The following is a 15,103-nucleotide window of genomic DNA, read 5'->3' as shown; positions in this document are numbered from 1 at the left end:
CCTCTGATTGCTCCTAATACCCGTCACTCCCGGCTGGCCCCGCCCCTGCCGCGCTGCCATTGGTAGCCGGGGGCGGGTACGCAGAGGCTGGGTGGGGGGGCGGGGAGAAAGGAATGAGGAGGGGGCGGGAATTCCCGACTTGAGGCCGGAACCGAGCGGATACCATGTAGAGAGCCCCTAGCGAGGTGAGTGCGTGCTCTCGGGGGTAGGGCTCGGGGCTAGCCGCCCAGGCCTCCTAAGGCCTGGGAGCCGGAGTTACAGTTCTCGCCATTCTTCATCTGTTTCCCGGGACCCTGGCGGCGTCAACCTCGCCTCCCGGAGTCCGGACTTCCAGACACCGCCCTCAGTGTCCTCTCAGCCCACCCCGGGACCCCAGACCCCAGAACCCGTCTTTGGCCATTTGTCTAGACGTCCCAGCCTGTGGCGTGAAGCGCTCGTTCTCTGCTTTCGGGGAGATGGCGCTGGGGAAATGGGAGCGGGAGGGCGATCCAGCACCCAAATTCCTCCTGTCCAGGTGGTCCACGAATCCTACCCGGGACACCCTCCACCGCCCCGAGCGCCCTTCGCTTCAGCTACCCCTTACTAGGGTAGGGGCCTGACCTCTACTTGCCTTAGAGGACCCTAGCTCTGGGGTCTGTTTGCAGGCAGCCCCTAGTTCTCTGGAAGCGCCAGTGAAAGAGTAATGAGATATTCATAAAATCCTTCTCATGCCTCAGTTTCCCCTTTGCTAGGTCCCTGAATAAGTCACCAGGGAGGGCTAAAGTCTGAGGAGGAGGAAGAGGAATGTTCCCCTGTACAGAGTGGATCAGTCACCTTGGGTTGGGGGAGGTCAGAAAGTGGCTGGGGTGAGGAAGGAGCAGCACTCTGTTGACCAGCCTTCCCCTTACTTTGGCCCTTATCTCTCCTTTAATGACCATTCCCCACCCACTGTAGTCTTTTCCTAGGTCTGAGAGTCATTGGAACTACCACAGCTACTATGGGGCCCTGGGGAGAGCCCGAGCTTCTGGTGTGGCGCCCTGAGGCAGTGGCATCAGAGCCTCCAGTACCTGTAGGACTGGAGGTGAAGTTAGGGGCTCTGGTGCTGCTACTGGTGCTCACCCTCGTCTGCAGTCTGGTGCCCATCTGTGTATTGCGCCGGCCAGGAGCTAACCATGAAGCCTCAAGTAAGTCTCTTCCCTTGCTGCCATGAAAGTTCTGAGTCTTGGAGCAGTGAAAGCCCTGGGGCTGGGGGAGGCAACCGAAGGATGGGAAGACAAGAGTAGCCATTGGTTGAGTTAGGGTAGTAGGGGCTGGAGGGGGTTCACTTGCTCATTCTGCCCTGTACTCCACTCCTGCCCAGCCTCCCGACAGAAAGCCCTGAGCCTTGTAAGCTGCTTCGCAGGAGGCGTTTTTCTGGCCACCTGTCTCCTGGACCTGCTGCCTGATTACCTGGCTGCCATAAATGAGGCCCTGGGGGCCCTGCACGTGACGGTGAGCACTGGCCAGGCTGTATGTGACCCCGTGTGCTGGGAGTATTCAACGTTTAGGAGCGGTGCATTGTATGGATCAGTTCAAGTGTCACTCGATGACTGTATGGCAGGTTCTTGGTGTGTGACCTTATGAATTGTAATTTTGGGTACAGGGCACAAGGCTTTCTGTGGGCTTCTTTCCCCACTACCCAGTCCAGACCCCTATGAGACAGTATGAGGAACCTTATGACCGTGTGTGATCTACTCTGTGGGTTTTCTGTTTTAGCCTCCAGGAAGTTAATAGTGCTTCAGGAATAAAGTGGCTTCCACCACTTTCCTGAAGGACTGGGAATAGGGGTTTCTGCAGTCCTAGGAACTGTGGAAGGCAATTCTCAGGAGTCTGGTGTTGCTGACCAAAAAGTTTATAGCCCAAGGAAAGGGGATGTGGGGAAGGATCAAATCTAAGGCATAGGAAAGGCTCATTATAGGAAAAAAAGAGACAGCTAGGTGGTGGTGCCAGAAAACATCCTGTTTTCCCTCCTCTCTTTCCCAAAGACTGAGGAAGTAACACTGGATGTAACTCTCTATGTGTTGTTACTGAGCGACCCTGTGTCTTCATGTGACTGTGTGTAAGCCTAGGCTGAATGTCTCTGAATGTCTCACATGGCACTGTGTATGTTTGAGAAGCTGGGCCCACGTGTGGCCCTGTGTTTGTGTGACTATATGGGACATTTTATGTACATGTACATCAGTGACTCTCAACTGGAGGTAATTTTGCCCTCCGGTGAGCATTTGATAGTCTGGAGCCACTTTTGGTTGTCACAACTGGAGCAGGAGGGATTGCTACTGGCATCTAGTAGGTAGAGGCCAGGGGTGCTGCCAGACATCCTATAATGCACAAGATTAGGCCCCCCACAACAAAGAATTTTCTGATCCAAAATGTCTATAGCACCAAAGTTGAGAAGCCCTTGTCTGCATATAACATAACCTGTTGCATTTGAGTCTCTTCAGAATCATAGCAAATACAAAGTGATACACAGTAATCACTCAGATTATCATGTCATTATGTTAAATATAAGGAGCCCTGGTGGCACAGTGGTTAAATGCTCAGCTGCTAACCAAAAGGTTGGCAGTTCAAACCCACCAGCTACCTCCACTGGAGAAAGATGTGGCAGTCTGTTTCCGTAAAGATTTACAGCCTTGGAAACCTTACTGGGCAATTTCAGAATCCACTTGACATTAATAGGCAATGGGTTATATGTAAGGAGCACTGGTGTGCTGTTGTTAAATGCTCGGCTGCAAAACAAAAGGTTAGCAGTTTGAACCCACCAGCTGCTCCATGGGAGAAAGAACTGCCCCATAAGGTTCTACTCTACAGAGTAGAACTGCCCCATAGGATTTCCAAGGTTGTAATCTTTACAGAAGCAGACTGCCACATCTTTCTCCCACAGAGTCACTGGTGGGTTCAAACTTGCTACCTTTTGCAAGTGTTTAACTGCTGCACCACCAGGGTTCCTTACGTATAACATAGTGACAGAATAATCTTTGTGATTTTCTATCACTTTGTGCCCATGTCATCAAGTGACTCTATCTTTGTGTGACTGAGAGTGGCCCTGTGTTTGTGTAGGATCCCAGGTCAGTGTAACTGGGCTTCTACCAGATTCTGCAACTTACTTCCCCTACACATTCTTGGCCTGTCTCCTGAGCTCCTTGCTGCCTCCTCTGCCCACAGCTCCAGTTCCCCCTGCAGGAGTTCATCCTGGCCATGGGCTTCTTCCTGGTCCTGGTGATGGAGCAGATCACACTGGCTTACAAGGAGCAGTCGGGTCCCCCACCTCGGGAGGAGACGAGAGCTCTGCTGGGAAGAGTGAATGGTGGGCCACAGCACTGGCATGATGGGCCAGGGGTCCCACAGGCAAGTGGAGTCTCAGCAGCACCCTCAGCCCTCCGTGCCTGTGTCCTGGTCTTCTCCTTAGCCCTGCACTCGGTGTTCGAGGGGCTCGCAGTGGGGCTACAGCGAGACCGGGCTCGGGCCATGGAGCTGTGCTTGGCTCTACTGCTCCACAAGGGTATCCTGGCGGTCAGCCTATCCCTGCGGCTGCTGCAAAGCCACCTGCGGGCACAGGTGGTGGCTGGCTGTGGAATCCTCTTCTCATGTATGACACCCCTGGGCATCGGGCTGGGTGCAGCTCTGGCAGAGTCGGCCGGGCCACTTCACCAGCTGGCCCAGTCTGTGCTCGAGGGCATGGCAGCTGGCACCTTCCTCTATATCACCTTTCTGGAGATCCTGCCACAGGAGCTAGCCACTTCTGAGCAGAGGATCCTCAAGGTCATTCTGCTTCTAGCAGGCTTTGCCTTGCTCACCGGCCTGCTCTTCATCCAAGTCTAGGGGGCTCCAGAAAGGGGCAGGGGAGGTTAGGTAGCAGGGGCCCCTGCTCTCTCTCCCTGCCTCCCTCACACCCTGCCCAAGTGTATATATAATAGGCAGGAATGGGGAAGGGAGGCACTGAGGACCAAAGAGTTCTCCAGGAGCTAGGGATAGAGCCTTTGGGGGCTATATAATCAATGAGAGGGAAGTAGGCAGACAACAGCCTGGCCCCAGGCCCAAGGGACAAGAGATGACTATAAGAGAATTTAGAATTAGGGAAGACACTGACTGCTGAGATTAGGGGCTAGACACTACACACAAAGGCAAACTGACACTGAAGAGGCTGGGGGTGGGCACCCAACTACTATGGGGTAGAGGTATGGATAGGGCATAGTCCCAGAGTTAGCAGTCCACTTGGTTCTAGCACATTTCAGCACTCTGCCACTTGGAGTTGACCCTCCTATTTTTCTTAACTCCTACTCTTATGTCTCCCTCTTCCCTTTTCCCAGGGGGCTAGTGCCAAAATGGCCTCTTTCAGCCACTTTTGGTATCTTCTCTGGCCTCTCCATTCCTGTTCACTCCCCTATTTTCAAAGTGCCAAATAAATACCCTCCCTGTTTCTCAAAGCACAGTTATGGCACTGAGCCCTGCCCAGCACCTCAGTGAAGGGGACCTGCTTTCTCTTGATTTTAGTCCTGGATTCTAGGGTGGGGCAGAAATGTTTGTTGGCTCAGTTTGGAGGTGGGGAGGGTTGGCAGAGCCTCCTACTGCTGCTGCACCGTAGGGATACAGGACGTGGACGTAGTCCCCATGGCCAGATGATAAACACTGAGCTGCCAAAACTTTTTTATATCAGAGGAGCCTAAGGGGGCAGGGGGAATCTCACCCCTGGAGTTATTTTTGGGGAGAGAAAGCTGTGCATAAAGGCCATATTCTCTAGAATCTATTTTACTAACTGACCTGTTTTGGGATGTGTTATCCAAATAAAAGATGTTTCTATAAATCTGTACCGTATCTGATACATTTGTCTTGGGAAAGGGGTGGGCATGCTTGAGGGGACCTGAATCCCAAATGTTTACAGTTGTTTGAAGATCATTGGTCTGTTTTTATTCAGGCCTCTCTGGTTCCCTTCCCTGAAGATGACCAAATCTTTACTCCTTCGCCCTTTTCTTCTTCCCGCTTTGTCTCCACCTCTTCCCTTCCCTCTCCTTAATTCCTCTGCCCTGCGGATTCGTAATCTTGGGACTAATTCAGAACTACTCTTCCCAGCTTGCCCCGCGCAGGGAGTAGCCGAGTGGGAGGAGCAAAGTGCCCAGTTCCCGGAGTCAACGGGGCTGCTGGGAAATGGTGTCCATTTCCTTTCCGTGTTGCGTGACTAGGGAGGTGAAGAAGTCAAGTAAACAAACTACAGTTCCCGGCGGCCTCCGCGCACAACAGGTCAGGGCTAGGCTGGGGCCGGTTCGCGGTGCTCGCTGAGGCGGCGGTGGCGGCGGCTACGGCTGGAGGAGCCGGGCCGGAGCCGGCGGCGGAGGCCGTGGCTTGTACTGGGAGGGTGGCGGGGTGGGACAGGGGAGGAAGATGGCGACATCGGGAGCGAACGGGCCCGGCTCGGCTACGGCCTCGGCTTCCAATCCGCGTAAGTTTAGTGAGAAGATCGCGCTGCAGAAGCAGCGTCAGGCCGAGGAGACGGCGGCCTTCGAGGAGGTGATGATGGACATCGGCTCCACCCGGGTGAGGGGCCGCGCCGGGGAGCGGGAGTGAAGCAGAGCAGTTACGGAGCCGAGAGCCGGGAGCTGAGAGGCGGGGCGGAGCGGGGGCGGGAGCCGCGGTGAAGGAGGCGGAACGGGGCAGCGGGAGCCGCCGTCTGGGAGGTGCGGGCTCACGGGTAGGAAGATGGATTTTGCGGGGGGTGGCCGAAGCACTGGAGAGACTGGGGATGTGGGAGCTACTGGGGGCCGAGTACGTGAGGCGGGAGTGTGCAGTGGGGGTGGGGATGGTCCCCTGAGGCCGGGCGGAGGTAGGAGGTGGGTGGCCCTTGTGCATCCCTCAGTTCGCGCGGGGATTCTACTGAAGCATCCCCGATATTGGGTTATAGGTTGGGTAGATGGACTTCTTGTCCCTAGCCTGTCTTCTCTGAGTCGATGATCTCTAAGTTGGTCCCCCTGCCCTGCTGTGCCACTGTTCAGTACTTTGGTATCTCCGGGAAAAGGCCCCTTGAATGGTTTGAAGAGCAGCGCTGGGTATAGTGGGGCAGGAAGTCCCCTCCTGCGTCCCGTCCCTTTGCTTCCTTTTTCAAATACTTTTTGTGGTTTCCTGACATGAATGAAGGTGAGATCCATTGCTCACAGACTGGTACTTGGTATTTTGCCCTGGCAGCGTTGGAGGAGAGGTGGGGCTTTGAGTCCTGAAACCGAGTAACCATTTGGCTATAGGTTATGTGGAACCCGTTGGTTTGGAGAGCTTTCTAGGGAGATGGTTGCCTTGTGAGTCAGTTTATTGGGTACTTTGTGTAGGAAATCTTCATTCCTAGGAAGTTCCAGAAAGAAGGCACCCTGGCAGAGCTGCCTCTGAAGCCCCTTGGGCCCTGGTTTCTTGCTTTCTAGGGCCGGATGTCAGAGGCAACGGGGTGGGAGTTTGCTCAGCTGATATCTAGTGGTAATTTAGGGACACGTTACTCTCAAGACAGCAGGTTGGAGTATTGCAGTGATCTCTCATGGCAGGGAGTGAGAATGAATTTGAGAAGAAATGGTAGCACATAAACACATTTCAGGGCTCTTTCTACTGGTCTAAGATGGCATCTCTCTATGACTGTGACTCTGACTGATTGTATTTTTGTGTGTACCTCCCTTGATTTTGTTAGTTTTTGTGTGTGTGTGTGTTTTCCCTCTTTGAGTCTCTAGGGACCATGTGCCCCAGTTTCTGGGGAGTTGGGACAGAAAGAGTCATGTGGGGAACCAAATCTAGTGTGTGTGTGTGCACGTGCGTGCGTGTGCGTGCATGCCCATCACTCTAACCACCGTGAGGATCATGATTTAATTTTTGACTGCTCCCCTTTAGGAGTTTTTGATCATGGTGGGGGAAGAGGGAAGAGGTTGGGAAAGAGGCCAGAGTGCAGCTGACAGCTGGAGGCCCTGTCCTCTGGATTATGACTCTAGCAGAGGTATGGTAGGGCCTTAGGGCTTATATGTGTAAAGAAATAAAGACTGTGAGAAACTCAAACGGGGGTTTTTATCTTGTCGTATCTTAGTTTGTCAAAAGGCACACCACCCTTCCACCCACTTGCCCCAATGGGTGGCTGATGCACAAAAAAGTGTAATGGGCACATATGGCCAGGGTCTGAGGACCCAAGAGTTCAGAAATAGAGATAAGAGATCAGGGGCTCAGCCTTTTATCTGGCCATCTGGAAGGGCTCACTTGAGGCAGATATGGTCATGGGGGCCTATTCTACTTAGAGGCTGGGATTGCTGTATATATTAGTAACAGTCTTGAAGTGGTCTAGAGGTCAGCATAGTGCTCACTGAACACCCCGGGGTAACTTCTTGGAATAGAAAGTCAGTTCTGATGTTGGCCTAGGTACAACAGTGTGACCCTAGAAGCTCCTGGAACTTACTCTTCCACCCCATGGCCTTGCCCTGGATCTGTTTTTTTGGCTAATGGCAGTGGCTGAGCCTCAGAAGTAGGTGCTCACCTCTCACAGAGGTGAGCATCTGTCTACAGGAGGTCTGTAGACAGACTAAAACCATGCCAGGATGAGGGTTGTAGTGTCTCACTCTTGCTCTAGGCATATCTCCCCAAAGTGGAGGTGAGCCTAGGGAAATGGCTCTGGACCAGGATTTCCTCTCCCAGTCTCATTCTCCAGTCTTCCTGCCAATGCAGGGTCCTTAGGATGCGGTGGAAGAATGTCACTTAGGTTTTGGCACTGTTTTCTAGCTAGGAAAGCCATCATTCCTTGGATGTTCTGGGCAAGTGGCAGGGCTTAGTAGGCAGGAAAGAGGCTGCCAGTAATAGCTCTGTGGCATCCACCTGTGGCCCTCCCCTCATCTTCCAATTAGTCCCAGACACATCTGGAAGGGAAAGCAGAGTCACCTAATAGGCACTTCTCCCTAGGAGTTAAGCCATGTGACTAGCCTAGGGGTTCCTAGAAGCCCCTCAGGGACTCTGCTTAGACTGATGCCAACTGGGACAATCCCTGAGCAGAGTGTCAGGCCTTGCCAGGCAGGGTGATGCCAAACAGTAGTGATTTCATTGATGAGGGTAGGCTGTAGAAAGGCTGGGGTAGATTGTTTGCATTAGGTCTCAGTGGGCCTTTTCCCCAGCACTCACTTTTTTTTTTTTTTTTCCTAAAAAGCTCCTAAAAGCAGCAGCAGCATCATAGCCTGATGACAGGGATGGTAAGGGTGGCCAAAGAGAACAGTGCTCGGAACCCTACCCTGACATTCCCATTTGTCCTTCATCTCTCAGTTACAGGCCCAAAGACTGCGACTGGCATACACAAGGAGCTCCCATTATGGTGGTTCTCTGCCCAATGTTAACCAGATTGGCTGTGGCCTGGCTGAGTTCCAGGTGAGTGGACACCAGCCAGGGAGGAGCAGAAGCTCTTAGGCAGCTTTCCCTGCTGATTTGATGCACCTGTCCCTTTTGGCAGAGCCCCCTTCACTCACCTCTGGATTCATCTCGGAGCACTCGGCACCATGGGCTGGTAGAACGGGTACAACGAGATCCCCGCAGAATGGCATCCCCACTCCGCCGCTACCCCCGCCACATATCCTTCACAGAGGGTTTAGGGGTCTGAAGGGTGGCAGGATGGGCTTCCTTAGGGGGTCATGGTAGGAAGGGGCTTTAAGTGTTGTTCTTTCTTCAGTCCTTTCCTTTTCTAGGAGCTGTCCTTTACCCAGCTTCCTTGAAAAGTGACCATTTGGCCCATGTGTCAGCATTGGCTCCTGTGACAGGGACTTGCTGTTCCTGAGACTATGCCCTCCATCTCTGGCTGACTCTGACTGCCTCACTTCAGCTCGCTCTTTGTTGCCAGAGACAGGGCTACCTGATATGTCTCTTGCCAGAGGGGGTCTGGTCACTCCTCCTTACATTCCTCCTTACTTTCTCCTTGCAGTTTTGCCCTTAGCTTTCAGTCTCTGAGGCCTCCACAGACCTGTTTGCCCCAAACCCTGCCCAGATATTCCTCCTGTATTTTTTTAGCTCCTTTAGGTCTGATTTCCTTCTTGTCTTCTATTCTTTGACCCTATTGTTGCCCCTTGTAGAGGAAGAAAAGGTATGTTTCTTGAAACAACCCATCTGGTACGTCCATTATTCTCTCCTCTGGTCTCTTCAGGAGCCCTGGTGGCACAGTGGTTAAGAGCTCGGCTGCTAACCAAAAGGTCGGCAGTTCAAATCTACCAGCTGCTCCTTAGAAACCCTATGGGGCAGTTCTACTCTGCCCTATAGCGTCCCTATGACTCGGAATTGACTCGATGGCAATGAGTTTTTGTTTGTTTGGTCTCTTCCAGTCCTTTCTTTTCATCCCCTTCCCACTTTTTTCCATAACTGGTGCTGTTCACATTGACAGTTCTCCCTACAGTCCTGCCTACATATCTCCTCCCCCGGAGTCCACCTGGCGCAGGTAAGTGTCCAGGGCAGACAGAATCTCCTGCCCATTCTCAGACATGTCTCTGGAGGGAACTGGGATTGCTGGGCTAGGGTTTCAACAGTACCTCCTCCCATAAAGGCTGGGCTGGGAGGGGTGGGGGGAGGTGGAGTAGGTGGGTCAGAGTCCAGTCTTGGCCATATTGACACGAGTGGCCAAGCCTCCCAGTCCAGCCAGGGCAGGACCAATGGGAACTGTGGCCAGGTCGGGGTGTGTGTGTAAGGGGAGGGGAATGGCAGGGAGGCAGGTGAAAAAGCTGCTTCCTCTCAAGAGTGGATGTTTGGGGGGTGCTCTGGCACCCCTTGATTTCTGAACCCCAGCCCTTGTCCATCTCACTCCCAATACTCATGCCCAGCAGAATTGCTGGGTTCCGAGATTTCCATTCAGCTTGTCCTGGCAGAGAAGTTGAAAAGTTTCCAGATTTTTGAGATTAATTGGGGGAGGGGGTTCATGGGTCAGAGACATTAAAAGAACCAGAAAGAAAGAAGCATGATCCTGGCTGTCCAGCCCTCTCCACCTCTACCTTGGTTGCCCCACATTTTCCAACCCCCATGCTGCTTAACCTTCTTATCCATTGCTAGCCTTCCTCCTCAAGACTTTGTTTTTCCTTCCCAGGACAATGCCCTGGGGCAATTTCCCTGCAGAGAAGGGGCAGTTGTTTAGACTGCCATCTGCACTTAACAGGTAATGGCCCTTGTCTCTTTTAAGCCACATCCCTTTCTTGTCTCTAGTTTCCTGGGGCCTGACTTCCTCACCCTATCCTAGCCCAGCTACTGTTTTCCTCAGCTGGGCAGGGTTTGGGGACCAGGAAAACCTGTCACTGATGCTAGCTCATCTCTGCTTCCCCCACAGGACAAGCTCTGACTCAGCCCTTCACACAAGTGTGATGAACCCCAACCCCCAGGACACATATCCGGGCCCCACACCTCCCAGCGTCCTTCCCAGCCGCCGCGGGGGTAAGTGGCCATGTCCCAGGATAGAGAGTAGCCATGGAGCTTTTGTTTGAAGCAGGTAGGTGAGTGGGTGCTACAGCCAACTCCACCACCTTCCTTACAGATTTTCTAGATGGCGAAACGGACTCCAAAGGTATGTGTTCCTCGTCACTTGTGGGCACTGAATTTCTGGGCTAGTGTTGGAGGCTTTGTGCAGGGCCAGGGAGAGGGACTCCCTCCTGCCTGCCTTTGCCTCCTGTCCTACCTTATGGCTCCTTCTCCAACTCTCCCATCACCAGTCTTTCTCTTTCAAGTCCCCGCTATTGAGGAGAACTTGGTAGATGACAAGCATTTGCTGAAGCCATGGGATGCTAAGAAGGTAAGTGTGGGCAACTGGGTGTCACCTACTATCCCCCTCCTTTCCATGGGGCGGGCCTCCCAGGGTCCTCACCCAGCACTGTCCTCATTTTGCACATTCTTCCTTCTGTCCTCAGCTGTCCACATCCTCCTCCCGACCTCGGTCCTGTGAAGTTCCTGGAATTAAGTAAGTACCTCTGTGAGGTGTGCGAAGGGGTGGAGGAAGGAAGTACAGGGAAATGTGGGAGACTGATCTCCATTCTTCCCTGACCACTGCCCCCCATTTATGTCTTTCTTTTCATCTCCTTCCCCCAGCATCTTTCCATCCCCTGACCAGCCTGCCAGTGTGCCTACCCTCCCACTTGTCATGAACTCGGGAGGCTCCCTGCCTGACCTCACCAACCTGCGCTTTCCCCCACCGCTGCCCACCCCTCTGGACCCTGAAGAGACAGCTTACCCCAGCCTGAGTGGGGGCAACAGTACCTCCAATTTGACCCACACCATGACCCACCTGGGCATCAGCGGGGGCCTGGGCCTGGGCCTAGGCTACGATGCGCCAGGTGAGTGGCTGTCCTGGCCATGTGCCCACAGGGTGCTGCCTGCCTGGAGGGACAAGGGGAGGGAGACTTGAGCACCTGGGATCTGCCTGTGGCTGCCACACCAGCCCATCACCTCTCCACCCCAGGAATCCCTCACTGCAATTTTCAGCCAGTGAGAACTGGTGGGTGTGGCTTTTCCTAGAAAGAAAATGGAGAGCAGCCCCCAGGTGGGCAGTGCCAACCTCACTGTTAGGGACAGAGTAGGGAGGACATTGTGTTGCCACATCCATAGTCTGGTCACTGCTACCCATTCCAGGCGGAAAGGGGCCCAGTGTCCATCAGTAATGTTGGCATTTCTGGTTTTTTGTCTGTGCCTGCAGGACTTCATTCACCTGTCAGCCACCCATCCCTGCAGTCCTCCCTAAGTAATCCCAACCTCCAGGCTTCCCTGAGCAATCCTCAACCCCAGCTCCAGGGCTCCCACAGTCACCCCTCACTGCCCGCCTCCTCCTGGGCCCGCCACGCACTGCCCACCACTTCCCTGGGCCACCCCTCACTCAGTGCCCCAGCCCTCTCCTCTTCTTCCTCCTCCTCTACTTCATCCCCTGTGCTGGGCGCCCACCCTTACCCACCTTCCACCCATGGGGCCTCCCCCCGCCACCGCCGTGTACCCCTCAGTCCCCTGACTTTGCCTGCGGGCCCAGCCGACGCCAGAAGGTCCCAACAGCAGCTGCCCAAACAGTTTTCGCCAACAATGTCACCCACCTTGTCTTCCATCACTCAGGTATGCGTGGCTGCTTTCCCTACATGTCTGTCTCCCTTCCCCCTTCTCTTCTGCTAAGTTCTCTCTCTCCCACCCTCTCTCCTCAAATACCTCGTCTCCTTACTCCTGGTACCCCCTCTTCTTATCCATCCCCTTTCTCTGCTCTTCACTTGCCTCATCTTTTATCCATCTCAACTCCTCTTTGCTTAAGAGTGTAAACCTTGTTGGTTAAACTTTTGGGCTTTAAATGCTGGCTCTATCTCTTACTAGCAGTCTCCTTGGACAAGTTATTTAATTTCTATGAGCCTCAGTATCCTCATCTATAAAACCAGGATGATATTGTGGGGACCCAGTAAGGTAATACTTCCAAAGTACTTAGCACTGTGCTTACTGCAGGTACAAGCTCAAAAATGGTAGTTGTTCCTCTCCCATTTCTTTTTCTCCCATTTGTTCGTTTTTTTTGTGCCTTCACCCTTGTCCCATCCCCTTTCCCATTCCTCCTCCTTTCAAAGAACTCACAGAGTCAGAGAATCTCACATCATAGAGTCTAGTCCTTTGATTTTACAGATGAGGAAACTGGGGCCCAGAGGAAAAATGGCTTTCCCAAGTTTACACAAGTTAGGGGAGTTGAACTCAAAACTTACTTCAGGGCTCTTTCCTCAGTGCTTAAACTCTCAGTTGTTCCCCCACCCCACTTGCCTCCCCCGTCTTTTTCTTTTTTGCCCCCTCTCCTCCCCTTTTCTTCTTACCTTAATGCCCTTCTATCCCGTCCTCTGCCCTCCTTTCTCCTCCTCCTCCATTGCTGTTCCCTGGAATGTGTGTTCTATGTTCCATCTTTACTCAGGTCCCCTCTCCAGTAGGAAATACTGAGGCTAGGCCAGCAAGGGCTCTGTTCTTTTGGAGCCAGGACTGAGCCTAACTTCCCTCCCTCCTTTCTTCCTTTTTCCTCCCTCCCTCTCTCCCTCTGGCCTCTTCAAGGCTTTAGAACACAAGTTCTCAACTTTACTGTTGTGTTATCGGTCACTTGTGAGGTCTGTCACAAGTACTTGATTACTAACAATAGTTAAAGTACCAAAGTTTAGGAGTGGTTTACTTCTGGAGTAGATTCAAAATTATTCATACATTAGTCACTTTCATCCTGATAATGCATTTTCGAGTAACGGCACCAAACCCCAGAGACACTCATTGGAGCTTCGTCATGTTTATATTGAGAATGGTTGCAGCCTGAGAGTGGGAAGTCCTAAGATCTGCTCTTGGGGGTACCCTGAGGGGTAAGCTTCCCCCTTTTTCCTTGCTTCTCTTCAGGGCGTCCCCCTGGACACCAGTAAACTGCCCACTGACCAGCGGCTGCCCCCATACCCATACAGCCCCCCTAGTCTGGTTCTGCCCACCCAGCCACCTACCCCAAAGCCTCTACAGCAGCCAGGGCTGTCCTCTCAGGCCTGCTCAGCGCAGCCCTCAGGTGGGCAGCCCCCAGGAAGGCAGCCACACTATGGGACACTGTGCCCACCTGGCTCTAGTGGGCACTGGCAACAGTCTTACCACCGGCCAATGAGTGACTTCAGCCCGGGGAATGTGAGTACCCAGGCCCCTGGCTCAGAATCAGGGGAGGGGCTGATCGGGGGACTGAGTGGTGTCTCTGGTGTATTCTCAATTGGGAAATCTAAGATAGGGGAGATCCCCCCAGTTAACATAGTGCTTCCAGCTTGGGGCTCCTCTCTTCCTGCATTGGCCTCTACTCCCCTACCCCTGGCCCTCTCCTAGCTGACTCTTCCCAGCTTGCTCTTTGATGGCCAATGCTTAGACCCATTCTTTTCCTAGCACATACGCACACTCTCCGGTCAGGTATGGCACCTCGGGCCCCAGCGCTCGCTGCTGTTGCTCTGGTTGCTACCTCCTCCCTCTCTCTCTGGATCTGTCCCTGGGGGGCCATGAAGATTGCTGGGCAAAGGGGATATGTTAGCAGGGCTAGGCAAGACAGGCAGGAACACCCTGTTCTGAAGCCCACTTCTTCAAGGTCTGTCTGTGTATCCATAGCAGGAGCAGTTCAGAATGGAGAACCCATCAACCAGCCTGGTGCTGGATCCCTCCGACTTTTCTGAAGGGCCTGGATTTTTAGGGGGCGAGGGGCCAGTGGGTGGCCTCCAGGACCCTCATGCCCTCAACCACCAGAACTTGACACACTGTTCCCGCCATGGTTCAGGGCCTAACATCATCCTCACAGGTGAGCGGTGTGTGGATGGTGATGGGAGTGGAAGGAGGAGTGATACGTAGGAGATTGAGGGGTCTTGGAAGAGTTTGCAGGGCATAGGGTCCTCACACATTTCCTTTACTCACACAGGAGACTCCTCCCCAGGTTTCTCTAAGGAGATTGCAGCAGCCCTGGCTGGAGTGCCTGGTTTTGAGGTGTCAAAAGGGTTGGAGCTGGGGCTGGGGCTGGAGGATGAGCTGCACATGGAGCCACTGGGCCTTGAAGGGCTAAACATGCTGAGTGACCCCTGTGCCCTGCTGCCCGATCCTGCTGTGGAGGATTCGTTCCGCAGTGACCGGCTACAGTGAGGGGACCTCCTCACTCACCATCCCTCTTCCTGGCCCCATTCCCTATCACTGTCCCTTTCCTCCCTTCCCCCTGGCCAGTAGAAACTCCACTCTCTGCCCCCAGATCCTCTTTCTAATGTGAATGAGGGATCCCAAGAATGAGAGAAAGCAAGGGGTTTTGTCCAGGTGGCCCCTGAATTCTGCACTAGGGGTGGGCCTGGGGAGCTCAAGGGAGGTCCTAAAGCACTTGTAACTTTGAACCGTCTGTCTGGAGGTCAGAGCCTGTTGGAAAGCAGGGGGTAGAGAGGAGCCCCGGATGCAGGGCTTGTCCGGATGCCTGGGGGTGGGCAGTGCCAGCCCCTCCTCAACACTCTTCCCCTTGCAATGGAGGAAAGAGCCAGAGTGGATATTATTTTTTATTAAATATATTATATGTTAATAAAAAAATCATATCAAACCGTTACTGTGTTTGACTGCTGTTTGGGGTGGGGCTGAGGATTTAGAAAATTCTTGGAGG

At 53.4% G+C, this 15,103-nt stretch overlaps 2 protein-coding genes across 8 annotated transcripts; both read left to right on the top strand.

Moving 5' to 3' along the window:
* The first annotated feature begins 110 nt into the window (after positions 1–110).
* Positions 111–4,825, top strand: SLC39A1 (solute carrier family 39 member 1). Of its 3 annotated transcripts, none has more exons than XM_010594756.3 (4): positions 111–185; positions 934–1,163; positions 1,340–1,470; positions 3,181–4,825. In XM_010594756.3, exons 2-4 carry the CDS (start codon positions 977–979, stop codon positions 3,835–3,837), a joined length of 975 nt encoding a protein of 324 aa, XP_010593058.1. In that variant the 5' UTR covers positions 111–185; positions 934–976; the 3' UTR covers positions 3,838–4,825. The 3 variants fall into 3 exon arrangements, with proteins under 3 accessions (XP_010593058.1, XP_010593059.1, XP_064138702.1); XM_064282632.1 differs by having other exon boundaries at positions 146–185; positions 945–1,163; XM_010594757.3 differs by lacking the exon at positions 1,340–1,470 and having other exon boundaries at positions 3,181–3,460.
* A 112-nt stretch (positions 4,826–4,937) lies between these two features.
* Positions 4,938–15,021, top strand: CRTC2 (CREB regulated transcription coactivator 2). Of its 5 annotated transcripts, none has more exons than XM_064282629.1 (14): positions 4,938–5,253; positions 8,278–8,379; positions 8,462–8,580; positions 9,374–9,433; positions 10,073–10,141; positions 10,310–10,413; positions 10,514–10,543; positions 10,689–10,768; positions 10,884–10,933; positions 11,062–11,306; positions 11,666–12,069; positions 13,354–13,623; positions 14,086–14,272; positions 14,390–15,021. In XM_064282629.1, the coding sequence occupies exons 1-14, from the start codon at positions 5,161–5,163 to the stop codon at positions 14,605–14,607; spliced, it is 2,031 nt and encodes a 676-aa protein (XP_064138699.1). In that variant the 5' UTR covers positions 4,938–5,160; the 3' UTR covers positions 14,608–15,021. The 5 variants fall into 5 exon arrangements, with proteins under 5 accessions (XP_064138699.1, XP_064138697.1, XP_064138700.1 ...); XM_064282627.1 differs by lacking the exon at positions 4,938–5,253 and adding an exon at positions 5,365–5,547 and having other exon boundaries at positions 14,089–14,272; XM_064282628.1 differs by lacking the exon at positions 4,938–5,253 and adding an exon at positions 5,366–5,547 and having other exon boundaries at positions 10,704–10,768.
* The last annotated feature ends 82 nt before the right edge of the window (positions 15,022–15,103 follow it).

Source organism: Loxodonta africana, chromosome 3, assembly GCF_030014295.1.
Source record: "Loxodonta africana isolate mLoxAfr1 chromosome 3, mLoxAfr1.hap2, whole genome shotgun sequence".
NCBI lineage: Eukaryota > Metazoa > Chordata > Mammalia > Proboscidea > Elephantidae > Loxodonta > Loxodonta africana.
This window is presented reverse-complemented; position numbering and strand designations above follow the sequence as displayed.

Excerpts from the sequence above, each read along its gene's own strand:
- CRTC2 (XM_064282626.1), top strand. The coding sequence starts at position 5,395 with ATGGCGACATCGGGAGCGAACGGGCCCGGCTCGGCTACGGCCTCGGCT. Across the intron at positions 8,581-9,373 it reads CGCCGCTACCCCCGCCACAT|TGACAGTTCTCCCTACAGTC; the intron begins ATCCTTCACAGA and ends TGCTGTTCACAT. Across the intron at positions 13,624-14,085 it reads GTGACTTCAGCCCGGGGAAT|CAGGAGCAGTTCAGAATGGA; the intron begins GTGAGTACCCAG and ends GTGTATCCATAG.
- SLC39A1 (XM_010594756.3), top strand. The coding sequence starts at position 977 with ATGGGGCCCTGGGGAGAGCCCGAGCTTCTGGTGTGGCGCCCTGAGGCA. Across the intron at positions 1,164-1,339 it reads AGCTAACCATGAAGCCTCAA|CCTCCCGACAGAAAGCCCTG; the intron begins GTAAGTCTCTTC and ends ACTCCTGCCCAG. Across the intron at positions 1,471-3,180 it reads TGGGGGCCCTGCACGTGACG|CTCCAGTTCCCCCTGCAGGA; the intron begins GTGAGCACTGGC and ends CTCTGCCCACAG.